The sequence below is a fragment of the Pollicipes pollicipes genome, unplaced genomic scaffold (assembly GCF_011947565.3).
Source record: "Pollicipes pollicipes isolate AB1234 unplaced genomic scaffold, Ppol_2.1 Scaffold_6686;HRSCAF=7923_pilon_pilon_pilon, whole genome shotgun sequence".
Lineage (NCBI taxonomy): Eukaryota > Metazoa > Arthropoda > Thecostraca > Pollicipedomorpha > Pollicipedidae > Pollicipes > Pollicipes pollicipes.
Window position 1 is genome coordinate 1,247,652 of NW_023596921.1, and position 13,822 is coordinate 1,261,473.

At 56.2% G+C, this 13,822-nt stretch overlaps 1 protein-coding gene across 1 annotated transcript; it reads left to right on the forward strand.

Annotated features, from left to right (window-relative positions):
- The first annotated feature begins 228 nt into the window (after nucleotides 1-228).
- On the forward strand, nucleotides 229-12,942 carry LOC119107366 (pyruvate dehydrogenase E1 component subunit alpha type II, mitochondrial). Its single transcript, XM_037230797.1, has 9 exons — nucleotides 229-358; nucleotides 1,991-2,056; nucleotides 3,092-3,265; nucleotides 4,037-4,144; nucleotides 4,927-5,043; nucleotides 6,348-6,440; nucleotides 6,748-6,903; nucleotides 10,772-10,875; nucleotides 12,062-12,942. The coding sequence occupies exons 1-9, from the start codon at nucleotides 314-316 to the stop codon at nucleotides 12,276-12,278; spliced, it is 1,080 nt and encodes a 359-aa protein (XP_037086692.1). The 5' UTR covers nucleotides 229-313; the 3' UTR covers nucleotides 12,279-12,942.
- Nucleotides 12,943-13,822: the final 880 nt, after the last annotated feature.

The following is a 13,822-nucleotide window of genomic DNA, read 5'->3' on the forward strand; positions in this document are numbered from 1 at the left end:
CGCCCGCGCGACCTGTTTTTACAGAGCGGCCCATGGCCTGCTAGCGGTCGTCCCACCTGGCTGTCAGTAGTCAACAGACAGGCGGCGGCGACGGGTTCATCAGTGATCGGCCGGCGATCAGCTGCCGGCCGTCAGCGCGTGACAGCCGCCTGACCCGGTCAGCAGCCGGCCGTCAGCGCGCGACAGTCGTCCGACCCGGTCAGCAGCCGGCCGTCAGCGCGCGACAGTCGTCCGACCCGGTCAGCAGCCGGCCGTCAGCGCGTGACAGCCGCCTGACCCGGTCAGCAGCCGGCTGTTGTGCCCTGCTGACAGCATGCTGGCTCGGGGCGCCTCCGCGGGTCTGCGGCTGCTGCGCCAGGTGAGTGACTGGTGGGACGAGAGCAGTACTGACGTGGGCCGCTCTCAGGCGCCAGGTGAGTGACTGGTGGGACGAGAGCAGTGCTGGCGTGGGCCGCTCTCAGGCGCCAGGTGAGTGACTGGTGGGACGAGAACAGTACTGACGTGGGCCGCTCTCAGGCGCCAGGTGAGTGACTAGTGGGACGAGAGCAGTACTGACGTGGGCCGCTCTCAGGCGCCAGGTGAGTGACTGGTGGGACGAGAGCAGTACTGGCGTGGGCCGCTCTCAGGCGCCAGGTGAGTGACTGGTGGGACGAGAGCAGTACTGGCGTGGGCCGCTCTCAGGCGCCAGGTGAGTGACTGGTGGGACGAGAGCAGTACTGGCGTGGGCCGCTCTCAGGCGCCAGGTGAGTGACTGGTGGGACGAGAGAGTGATGTGATGTGATGTCAAGAAGTGATGCTGATCGACGCGCTCAGGACTGAATCCTTCAGCCTTTTATCTTTTAGCATATTTGCTTTTGACTGCCCCGTCAGGTATTTTCGACCTTGTCTGTGATTACGGGATTCCTCAGGACACAAAGACATGTCGCTGCGTTGCGTGGTGAACTCGCGCTCATAAGCTCTCCTTTCTTCGCTCATGCTTCATCCTGCGGCTCTCGCAACGCCCCGTTTATCCGAGATCGGCTGCATGTAGCAGTCATGAGAGGGAGTAACTGCCCCGCTGGTGAGACCCCCTCCGAGTGACTGCACACACTCAGAGGGGGTCCCTGTTGAGACCCCCTCTGAGTGACTGCATACACTCAGAGGGGGTCCCTGGTGAGACCCCCTCTGAGTGACTGCATACACTCAGAGGGGGTCCCTGGTGAGACCCCCTCCGAGTGACTGCATACACTCAGAGGGGGTCCCTGTTGAGACCCCCTCTGAGTGACTGCACACACTCAGAGGGGGATCCCTGGTGAGACCCCCTCCGAGTGACTGCACACACTCAGAGGGGGTCCCTGTTGAGACCCCCTCCGAGTGACTGCACACACTTAGAGGATGGTCCCTGGTGAGACCCCCTCCGAGTGACTGCACACACTCAGAGGATGGTCCCCGGTGAGACCCCCTCCGAGTGACTGCGCACACTCAGAGGGGGTCCCTGGTGAGACCCCCTCCGAGTGACTGCATACACTCAGAGGGGGTCCCTGGTGAGACCCCCTCCGAGTGACTGCACACACCACGAAGGGGTCCCTGTTGAGACCCCCTCCGAGTGACTGCACACACCACGAAGGGGTCCCTGTGCGAGCTAGGTCTCGACGGAGGACTCCCAGAGGTATGTAGTCTTGCCCAACATGATTCACTCTCCTGCATCCACTAGCGCTGAAATGGTCACTGGTGGCCAAAGTGACGCTAATCCAAACTGAGGCATACAAAAAGTCAGACTGTCTACCTCTTGACAGCACAGATAATAGGTCCGAACTTCCACCGTGTTTTCGACTGCCAAGAGCGAGAAATGTCAAAGAAACCAGGACCTGGACGACGCCACATCTTTAGTTGTTTTTTATAAGGGCTGTCATATTTTCATATTTGTAACAGTTTTGGCTACACCAGACTACTTTATTTCCCTTTTCATTACTTTTCGGACTAATCATATTGTATTCTGTTTGAACTTCAGAGCGCCGCAGCTGCCTGCGTTTCCACTGCGCGAGGCGTGTCCAGTGAAGCTACTTTTGAAGTTCAGGTAAGCTCATTCGTCTGGAAGCTGGTCCGTGTCATGAAGCCGGTATGGAACTGCCGCAAACGCCTTACATCCGTATTTTTCTTTCATTTACAGCGAGTGCAGAGCTGTTGATGTAATTTATATAGTCTTCAATGTAGCCGGAAAGGACGCATTTCGTCCGTGAATAGAATGTGTAGGCGTGCTCGTCTTTTTGCGCGGATTCGGTATGGGATGAAATGTGTGTTAATTGTTCATAAATCAGATGTTTATTTTTGTCAAGAGCTAGGAATACGTTGGGTGTTCTTCAATTTGTTATATATATATATATATATATATATATATATATACATCTCTCTCTCTCTCTCTCTCTCTCTCTCTCTCTCTCTCTCTCTCTCCTCTCTCTCTCTCTTCTCTCTCTCTCTCTCTCTCTCTCTCTCTCTCTCTCTCTCTACCTAGGTACATATGATCAAACTAGTCAAATGTCAAGCTTTTTGCCGAAATTGTTGTAGTGACGTCTCGAATTTTTTCGGTTCATAGCCAACCGATTTTAGTCCAATAAATATGTCTGCGAATGGGGAAGTACTTGGCCAGCGTTTGCACAATTGGTCTGGCGGCTTAAACCAGCGTGTCAAGTTAGCCAGCTTCCTTAGTTTAAATCAATAACATCAATACATCATCACAAAGGCCTCTGGATATAAGTAACTATTTCACTGAAATCAGTTTGAAATTTGAAATTTCGTTGGGTGCTTGTTGGTCATGACGGGGTGGTACCATATGAGCTACAATTTTACCACTTGTCATTAGTTTGCATAATCAGAGATATCGTTACGTTAACCTTTGTAAGCATCGGCCTTGATCGATCGGTTGACTTGGGCACGTCACGCACTCATGCCTATGCCCGCAAGCTGCAGGCCTCCACACCCAACAACCAACAGCTTACTAAAGCCTAAACAACTGATGTGCAAATGTCGTCAATCGGCCGTGTTCCTGCTGCTGCGGCGGCTTGACGCCCTGCCTGTAGTGTCGATCGCCGGCACCAGATGTCTCTGTGGGCAGCCCCTGGGGGAGCACCTGGTCGAGACCGGGCCGTCCCGGTCGGCGCGCTGCAGCTCCGAGCAGGCCCTGGCCCTGCACACGGCCATGCAGACGGTCCGCCAGATGGAGACAGCCGCAGACCAGCTGTTCCGCGAGCACAGGATTCGCGGTATGCTCCATCTCTACTCGGGCCAGGTGCGTGATGATGCTGGGTACACGGGCGCGACAGGTCATGGCGGGGCCACGAGGAGGCAAGGATGTGTAGTGTCTCGCATTTGCTCTATCCCATTAATCTGCTTCACCTGCTCTCCTTTCCTCACTCATGCTCCATCCTGCATCCACGCGACGCTCCGTTTATCTGAGTCAAGCGGCATGTACCAGCTATGAGTGGGTATTATTGCCCCCTAGCGGAGGCCAAGCGCATCCCGAATCCCGGGCCAAGCGCATATCCCGAAGATAGGTCCCTGAGCGCGTTAACTCTCGACGGAGGACTCCCAGGTGCATGTGTTCTACTCCACCACTATCCACTCTCTTTCGTCCCAAAGCAATGAAATGATAACGAAAAAACCAAAGGGCCTTTCATCCAAGCCGAACCAAACCAAACCAAACCAAACCAAACCAAACCAAACCAAACCAAACCAAACCAAACCAAACCAAACCAAACCAACCAAACCAACCAAGCCAAACCAACCAACCAAACCAACTAAGCCAAGCCAAGCCAAGCCGAGTCAAGCCAAGCCAAGCCAAGCCAAGCCAAGCCAAGCCAAACCAAACCAAACCAAACCAAGCCAAACCAAACCAAACCAAACCAAACCAAACCAAACCAAACCAACTTTGCCGACACGTGCAGTGAGAGGCTTCCCAACGGCTTGGACGGTACACGTTGAAGACCAGCCAACTGCTGATGCAAAATATGGCTGTTGAGTTCCTGGACCAACTGAAACTCCGGCGCCACATGTGCCGCAGGAAGCGACCTGCGTGGGTATCCAGGCGGCCATGCTGGACGGCGACTCGGTCATCACCTCATACCGGTGTCACGGCTGGGCCCACATGATGGGACTGACGCCGCGTGAGGTAGGTCGGGTCCTAGGTCAGCCGTCTCCGGTAGGTCAGCCCTAGGTCAGTTCTAGGTCGTTCGACACTGGTCACCCTGGTCAGCACTGTGACACGTCGGCATGGCTAGCGCAGCAGACCATTGGAAAGATTGATATGACAGTCCGGACTGCTTGGGCTCGCGTAGCAGACCAGTGGAAAGAGTGGTCTGACAGTCCGGACTGCTTTGGCTCGCGTAGCACACCAGCGGAAAGAGTGGTCTGACAGTCCAGCTTGCACGACTGGCGGAGCAGACCATTGTAAAGATTGGTCTGACAGTCCGACCTGCTTCGGCTCGCGGCCGACCTCTCTGGAATCAGTACGTGACGCTGGACGAGCCGCGAAGGAATGGTGGTATGGCTTGATTGGCAGACTTCCCCAGGCTCGCTTGACGAGGCACGGTGACGCCACACAGCGAGATACAGTCCAACAGACGGACAGTGATGACGCGAGGCATTCGGCCTGAGACCTGACATCCCAGCGTTTGGAACAGACGGACTGTTGGACAAGGGGCCGGACAGTCGGGCAGGTGCGCAGACAGACCACAAGCCAGGTGGACAGCGATCGGTACAGACGGACAGTCGGGTAAATGGAGCAGACGGTCGGGTAGGTGGACAGGTAGACCCCAGACCAGGTGGACAGCGATCGGAACTGACAGAATGTTAGGCAAAAGGACCGGACATTCGGGCATGAGGACGGGCAGGCAGTTGTACACACGAAAAGACTGGCCGGCCTTCTGACCGGGTCCGTTGCCGCGCCCGCAGATCCTGCTGGCCCTCACGAGCCGGGCCACCAGCCGCACAAACGGCAAAGGCGGCTCTATGCACCTCTACTCACCCGATCACCGCTTCTACGGTGGTATGGGTATTGTTGGATCTCAGGTGAGCGTCCCTGCCGGCCACGGCTCTGGTTGTGCCCAGCTCGGATGAGAGTCGCTACCGGCCCGGCTCTGGGTGTCTAGCTCGGGTGAGAGTCTCTGCCGGCTCCGGCTCTGACCAGCTCGGGTGAGAGTCGCTGCCGGCTCCGGCTCTGACTAGCTCGGATGAGAGTCGCCGCCGGCTCCGGCTCTGACTAGCTCGGATGAGAGTCGCTGCCGGCTCCGGCTCTGACTAGCTCGGGTGAGAGTCGCTGCCGGCTCCGGCTCTGACTAGCTCGGGTGAGAGTCACTGCCGGCTCCGGCTCTGACTAGCTCGGGTGAGAGTCGCTGCCGGCTCCGACTCTGACCAGCTCGGGTGAGAGTCGCTAACGGCTCCGGCTCTGACCAGCTCGGGTGAGAGTCGCGGCCGGCTACGGCTGACTAGCTCGGATGAAGTCCCGCTGCCGGCTCCGGCTCTGACTAGCTCGGGTGAGAGTCGCTGCCGGCTCCGACTCTGACCAGCTCGGGTGAGAGTCGCTAACGGCTCCGGCCCTGACCAGCTCGGGTGAGAGTCGCTAACGGCTCCGGCTCTGACCAGCTCGGGTGAGAGTCGCTGCCGGCTCCGGCTCTGACTAGCTCGGGTGAGAGTCGCTGCCGGCTCCGACTCTGACTAGCTCGGGTGAGAGTCGCTGCCGGCTCCGGCTCTGACTAGCTTGGATGAGAGTCGCTGCCGGCTCCGGCTCTGACTAGCTCGGGTGAGAGTCGCCGCCGGCTCCGGCTCTGACCAGCTCGCGTGGGAGTCGCCGCCGGCTCCGGCTCGGGGAGTGGGACACATTCATCGCGGGTATAGGGCCCTGTGTGCAGCGGTGAAAGCCGCCCAAAGGTCTGAAGCATCAGCAATAGCATGGCATAAGCAAAGGCGCCGCTTATAGCCTGCGGCCATGATGCGCGTCCGACGGGTATCAAAGACGCCTATGTGAACACACCAATGGATTTGGTAGTGTTCATGTTTGGAGCCATATCTTGTTACAGAACCTCACCGTTTGGTGAGGTCGGACGTTGCCGGTGGTGACTGGGATATGTTTGCCGTTTACAGATGTACAGCCGGTAGTGATGACACCGTGTGGTGAGGTCGGACGTTGCCGGTGGTGACTGGGATGTGTTTGCAGTTTACAGATATACAGCCGGTAGTGATGACACCGTGTGGTGAGGTCGAGCGCTGACGGTGGTGACTGGGATGTGTTTGCAGTTTACAGATGTGCAGCCGGTAGTGATGATACCGTGTGGCGAGGTCGGACGTTGCCGGTGGTGACTGGGATGTGTTTGCAGTGCCCGATCGGAGTCGGGATCGCGTTCGCACACAAGTACAACAATACTCGCTCAGTGTGCATCACCATGTACGGAGAGGGCGCTGCCAACCAGGTTAGTGTAAAACGTCGAAAACGTCGCGGTGCTGTAATGCTGATGATGCCCATCGTAGGCAGTGAGGCCATTATGCTGTACATGCCACAAACCATCCCTCAGTTTTGGTGGGGAAGACCGTAGATGCACTCTCCTGAGATGCCGAACTGTTTTGTTCAGTTATACTTGTTCTCGAACAAACCATACCTGTGCACATTGTTCGTAGCTCACGCAGAAAGCTCTGTAAAGCCGCCATCAGCCGTTCCCTGAAGTCGGAGAACACGAACACCAGCAGCCGTTGTCTCGCCGACACGCCAGACTGCCGCAGGGCCAGCTGTCCGAGGCCATGAACCTGGCGGCCCTCTGGCGACTGCCGGTCGTCTTCGTCTGCGAGAACAACCACTACAGCTACTACACGGCCGACGACCACGTCACGGCCAACACCAACTACTACTGCCGTGGTGACATAGTGCCCGGCGTCAGGGTGGGTCTGGCGGGACCGGTGGTCACGTGGTGCCGGACGTCAGGGTGGGTCTGGCGGGGCCGGTGGTCACGTGGTGCCGGACGTCAGGGTGGGTCTGGCGGGACCGGTGGTCACGTGGTGCCGGACCGTCAGGGTGGGTCTGGCGGGGCTGGTGATCATGTGGTGCCCGTGGTCAGGGTGGTCTGACGAGGCTAGTGATCTTGTGGTGCCCGGCGTCAGGGTGGGTCTGGCGGGGCTGGTGATCATGTGGTGCCCGGTGTCAGGGTGGGTCTGACGAGGCTAGTGATCTTGTGGTGCCCGGCGTCAGGGTGGGTCTGGCGGGGCTGGTGATCCTGTGGTGCCCGGTGTCAGGGTGGGTCTGACGAGGCTAGTGATCATGTGGTGCCCGGTGTCAGGGTGGGTCTGGCGAGGCTAGTGATCTTGTGGTGCCCGGCGTCAGGGTGGGTCTGGCGGGGCCGGTGGTCACGTGGTGCCGGACGTCAGGGTGGGTCTGGCGGGACCGGTGGTCACGTGGTGCCGGACGTCAGGGTGGGTCTGGCGGGGCTGGTGATCATGTGGTGCCCGGTGTCAGGGTGGGTCTGACGAGGCTAGTGATCTTGTGGTGCCCGGCGTCAGGGTGGGTCTGGCGGGGCTGGTGACCGACGCTCTTAATGAACACCAATTTGGTGATTATGCACATGGTGTCAGGAATGTCTGAAGGTTTGGTGAAATTGGCCTAGGGTGGATTTTTCACATGCTGTAAGTTTTTTGTAATGAGTTGCTGCCTGCAACGTCACGGGCGTGTGTCATAAACACGGGTCCACTTTATATGCTTTGTGCCCCCCCCCCCCCCCCCTACTGCCCCGATGTGAGCTTGAGGCCCTCAATGCTCTTTTGACCCCTCATCCCCCGAATCATGAATCCTGGACCAAGGGAGAGCAGAAAATGTTCCTTGAATGCAAAAAAGATTGATGCATGTTTATCAGTGTCATGCTCATTGTGGACCCCATGGTATCCTGTCGGCGCCTTATATGTGTTTGCCATTCCAACTCATTTATATTTTTGGTCACTGCAAATATTGACAGGTTTTTTTCGTGAAATAGCACCTGAACCTTGACAAAAAAGACTACGATATGTGTCAGTTTTTTAAAGTATGAGGTGACTAGCTTTAAGGTATTAGTGTTTGATGGGATTGGGCATTTACTTGCCGCGAATGCCGCACGTCGAAAACGTTACACCGACATCACGACCATTACCGTCATTCAGGGTCTCACATCTGGGCATCCAACACACGGCACCGTGATCGAAGCTGCCCGACACAGGTGGCTGAACTGAAAAACTTCGATGACATGTACCGAGCGAAAGTATGAGAGAAACTTTCCGGCGGGTGTCAGTGTTCACCGCAGCGAATAGAGATCTTCCTTGACGTCTGTGACTAACCGACGTTGCTCAAAAGCAAAAGTTGTTTCTTAAAAACTGCTTCCGTGTCAAGTTTCTCAAAAGCTAAGTATAGGGGCGTCAAAGTCAGTCAAAGTCAAAGTCAAAGTCCCAAGACGACACTTGCATGCTTGAACCTCGGGAGAAGATTACGGCTCAGCAACAATTCTTGTATTCTGAGACCCGATTGGTAACTTGTTGTAGCTAACGGCTGGTATTTCTTGCGTCGTGCTCCACTGCCGCGTATCAGAATACCACGCGTTCATTTAGTGGTGTGAGATCTCGAACGAGCGTTTCTTAATTTTTTAACCGATTTCGAACGCTATGCTTCTTTTTGCGTCCATGCACTACCCATGGGCATTGACTACAGGAGGCCTTACATGCCATATGTGCATATTTTACAGCTGATTGACATAGGTGTGGCGAACCCTCATCCCAGCTGGCTGCGCTGGGGTCTCTGGGCATGATTGAACTGGGATAGACTTTCGACTAGCACTACCAGCCCGTGCTGCTCTGAGGCCGTGCAGACCACTCGATGGTACAGCGGCATTCACCTGTTTGTACAGCTTGCCATTTATAAACGGGAGTCTCGCAAGTCGGCACTTTGGTTGACCTGTCTACAAGTTCATTGCAAACTGATGTACTGTTAAACAGGGCGTGCGCATGGTATTACTATGGGGGGGGGGGGGGGTAGCTCAAGAATTAAACCAAGTTAACACGCCGAAGCCGCGCAATTTCATATTTATTCGGCGGTATATCTCTCACCTGGAAGCACCGCAAAAAGGGTGCCGAGGAATTAAATCGGCACATTTTGCATGGTGTATCCCGGAGCGGAAGAAATGTTGGCGTGGTGATATCACCATTAGCCTAGATTCAAAACGTCCAGTTTTCTCAACATAATCATTGCTTGCTCGATAACATCATGAAACAAGCACCCCTCGCAAACCGAAAGTCGCCTCTTTTCTGCGGGCTCCCAGCTCATGATGCTACAGCATCACGAGTGCAAGGCATTTCTTGCTTGGATCAACTTCAAACTCACGTCAAGGCGCTAGTCGTGCTCTTGTCACGATAACCACTCTGATGATTCGTTTGACCACCAGCCTTTATCTACTCTGTCCTTCCAGTTGTCGACAGGTCTGTTGGTGCTCAGGCCGTGGACGTTTAGTTTTAAGGTTCAGTGCACTCATAAGTATAGGTACCTCCTGGCAGTGCAGATGATACAGTTTCCGCAGCCTTTCAGTGGCAAATGTATTATTTCTCAAAAGCTAAGTGTAGGAGCGTCAAAGTCCCAAGGCGACATTTGCATGCTTGAACCTCGGAAGAAGATTACGGCTCCGCGACAATTCTTGTATTCTGATATCCGATTGACATGTTGCTGCAGCCAACGGCTGGTACTGACACGTGTAGACTCGGGAGGAGTGCACATGATGCAGTTTCCGTAGCCTTTCAGTGGGAAATGTATCATGTGCACCCCGCCCTAGTCGGCACGTGTCAGGCCACACCATGCTGCATAGAACTGCCTTTTTGCTTCCCGGGCCACCTACCATGATTGACAAGCGAGACCGGTTCCCGGTGATGGTATCGTACCGTCTCACTAGAATGCAGACTTTGAAATACACTCAGTGCTAGGCTTCCCACATAGCTGCGACTTCACACGGGCTCTGAGACGGGAGGTGACTTTTTCGTAAAGCATACTTTTATGAGTTGATTTTAAAAACATATTTTTAGACCTTGACATTCGAAACACGAATTTGAGTAGCAGAAATCCGAAGAGAAATTAGGTTTGGGGGCAGGTTAAGTCAGCCAACCATCCAAGTTTTAAGATTCACATCCGTGGTTTCAAGGGTTTGTGTGGGTTTACACTTGAGTGTGCGTATGACGTAATTACTTCAGACGTAGTGGACGGTACCTTCGGACGATATTTGTCAGCGAAGAGATGGCCCTCTACAAATGGGGAATCACACAATAGATGGGCTCAATATCCAATATTTCATAGCTGCGTGAAATTGTTCCGAAAACGTTACGCAAGAACGAATGCTTTACGTCGTCGCCCGGTGCCATGTTTGGCAAGTCTAAGCCGCACCACTGGGACGAAAGAGTGCAGCTGGGAAGTACCCAACTTCCACCTGGTAGGCCTGGGTTCGATTCATCTCTAACGTATGGCATCTGGGCGTTTGTATGCTTATTATACGATCACGTAGTGGCCAACATCTCACTGAGGGTTGTGTGTCCATGTTGACTGCATAACCCTACAAAATTTAATGAAAATAATCAAACTAACAACCCCTCTCAGTTCTTGCACTTGGGGCGATGCTGTGTGGTCTTCTTTTGGGCCAGAATTTGGCAGTTGTCATACGTTTGCGTCCGCCCAGATCAGATGAGTGAGAAACCAGGCAAAAACTGATGCCCGGTGTGTAGCTGTGGCGATTTGAGCGTTGTCGGGTGCCAACAGGTGGACGGCATGGACGTGCTGGCGGTCAGAGAGGCTGCACAGTGGGCCACCGACCTGTGCAGAGCAGGACGGGGGCCAGCCGTGCTGGAGTCACTGACGTACAGGTGAGTCAGGGGCCATCGACCTGTGCAGAGCGGGACGGGGGCCAGCCGTGCTGGAGTCACTGACGTACAGGTCAGTCAGGGGCCACCGACCTGTGCAGATGCTGGAGTCACTGACGTACAGGTCAGTCAGGGGCCACCGACCTGTGCAGAGCGGGACGGGAGCCAGCCGTACTGGAGTCAGTGAGGTACAGGTCAGTCAGGGGTCATCGACCTGTGCAGAGCGGGACGGGGGCCAGCCGTGCTGGAGTCACTGACGTACAGGTCAGTCAGGGGCCACCGACCTGTGCAGAGCAGGACGGGGGCCAGCCGTGCTGGAGTCACTGACGTACAGGTCAGTCAGGGGCCACCGACCTGTGCAGAGCAGGACGGGGGCCAGCCGTGCTGGAGTCACTGACGTACAGGTCAGTCAGGGGCCACCGACCTGTGCAGAGCAGGACGGGGGCCAGCCGTGCTGGAGTCACTGACGTACAGGTGAGTCAGGGGCCACGGTCTTGTGAAGGACGGAATGGGTTACTGTCATACTGGAGTCATTGGGGTGCAGTTCAGTCAGAGGTCATGGTCATCAATTGTTTTCATCTTCAATCGTTACTTTCGATGGCTCCGGCCAGAGAACGCTCGGCAAGAAGAGCTCATCAGTAAATTGCCTTAGCGGAAAGAGTTTTTGACGAGCAAGACCAAGAGCTTCATGTCACTATACTTGCTATAGTTTTAATTGCTGGATCGCAGCGAAAAAAGATCATATATCTATATCTTGCGTCATTTGTGTGATGCTCGTGATACTTTGGGATTCTTATTTAACAGATATACTTTGGCCAGGAGATCATGGATCCAATAAGATTGAGCATGTGGACCAGCTTCGTTTCAGTCCCGCGGTATCTCGCCGGCTGTTCGGCTTCGTTACTCCGCAGTCCGCAAGATGTCACGGCGAGCGTGCAGACGGGCACACGGCCACCATGGCGGCCAGGCGACGCGGCGGAGTCACGGCGAGCGTGCAGACGGGCACACGGCCACCATGGCGGCCAGGCGACGCGGCGGAGTCACGGCGAGCGTGCAGACGGGCACACGGCCACCATGGCGGCCAGGCGACGCGGCGGGGTCACGGCGAGCCTGCAGACGGGCACACGGCCACCATGGCGGCCAGGCGACGCGGCGGGGGTCTCTGAGTCACGGGTCCGCCGGTCGGCAGGTTCTCGGGTCACTCGGTGGCTGACCCCGGCAAGCTGTACCGGCCCGAGGAAGAGGTGCAGGAGGCCATGGCACATGACCCCATCGCCGTCTTCCGACAACGCGTGCTGGCGGCTGGACTGCTGACCGAGCAGCAGCTTGAGGTGCCCACTCGCCAGTGGGAGAGATGTGGTGCAAATGATGATGCAATCGCAAAACCCCTTCTTAAGCAAATCTGAAGCATACACCGAGTCAAAAACTTCGTTTTGTATGATATGTCATAACGTACTTTACGATAAGAACCTAATTCCAAAGTAATTGTTCTCTCTATGCATGTGTCCGACGCATTCGTTGCTTTTTCTTTCTTCCCATCTTTCCTTATCTGTCTTATCTGTCTGCCCACATTTTCTTTTATCTTCCCATTCGACCATTTTCGATCCTCTGTTTAATCTAGGCCCATGCTCGTGTTCCCATTTGTTATCTTCGCGAGAACACCTTATGTCTAAAGGAAGCATTGTTTGTGTCGTCGGTTCCATTCTAAATCACTTTAGGTCGTATCAGACCCTGATATTCCTTACGGACGTCTTGGGGATGGTATGGATGGGCTTGTTCTAGCGCTTTAGACCGTCTTGGCAACTGGGGTTACAGCCATGGGGACAAAACCCTCCTCGAGACGCGGGCGCTACCTTCCGCTGTTTACCTCGGCTTGCATGTGTAATCACCGTGATGCATGGCACGTGCCACGCGTCTGTCGGAGTCGTCGATGGTAGTCTTTAGATATCGATGGCTCCAGATGACCAGGCTCGCTCGCCAACCGGCAGTCAGCCTGCCGACCCTGACCAGGGACCTATAGCCGCCCTGCCGACCCTGACCAGGGACCTGCAGCCGCCATGCCGACCCCGATCAGAGGACCTGCAGCCGCCCTGCCGACCCTGACCAGGGGACCTGCAGCCGCCCTGCCGACCCTGATCAGGGGACCTGCAGCCGCCCTGCCGACCCTGACCAGGGGACCTGCAGCCGCCCTGCCGACCCTGACCACAGGGACCTGCAGCCCGCCCTGCCGGACCCCTGATCAGGGGACCTGCAGTCACCCTGCCGACCCCGCTCAGAGGACCCTATTAGCCGCCCTGCCGGACCCTTGATTCAGGGAACCTGCCAGCCGCCCTGTCGGCCCATGATCAGGGCACCTGCAGCCGCCCCTTGATGCCCGATCCCCTGTTCCCGGCAGGAGGCGGACCGCCGAGGTGACGCGCGTTATAGCCGAGGCTTCGCTAGCCAGCCCACGCTCCGACCCGGTGGTTGTCCGTTCGAGCAGCTGGCGCCACAACGTTCGACCCCTGGCCGACGACCTGGGCTGCGGCGAGGTTCGCGGCGTACACCCCCTTCTGGCCGCTGCGACACCGCGTGACTGGCCGGACCACGCGCAGGGACTGAGAGGCTGGGTCGTGCCCGAGGCCTGAAGCGGCGGTCACGTGTGACAGTTGTGGGTAGGGCTGCCACCGGGTCGGGCGCTATAGGCATCGGCAGCGAGGCCCTGCCGATATGAAGACGGCGAGCGTGGACGGTGATTCGGAGCCCAGATCGCGTGTTGGAGTCGTGTACAGAGCCACGAATGACAGGAATGCCGTGCGAGTGGCGAGCGTGGCAGGAAAATTTCGCGGACTGACCCGAATGAAACTACGCACCTGTGAGAGCTGACTGCGATTGGGCGAGCAGTGCGTGCCAGGTGGGGCGTTGACGTGCCCGTGATTAGACGAGTGACGCGGATCATGCCCACATGGTG

Coding starts and splice junctions, on each gene's coding strand:
- LOC119107366 (XM_037230797.1), top strand. CDS start 314: ATGCTGGCTCGGGGCGCCTCCGCGGGTCTGCGGCTGCTGCGCCAG. Junction 2,057..3,091: donor AAGCTACTTTTGAAGTTCAG/GTAAGCTCATTC, acceptor CTCTGTGGGCAG/CCCCTGGGGGAGCACCTGGT. Junction 4,145..4,926: donor TGGGACTGACGCCGCGTGAG/GTAGGTCGGGTC, acceptor CCGCGCCCGCAG/ATCCTGCTGGCCCTCACGAG.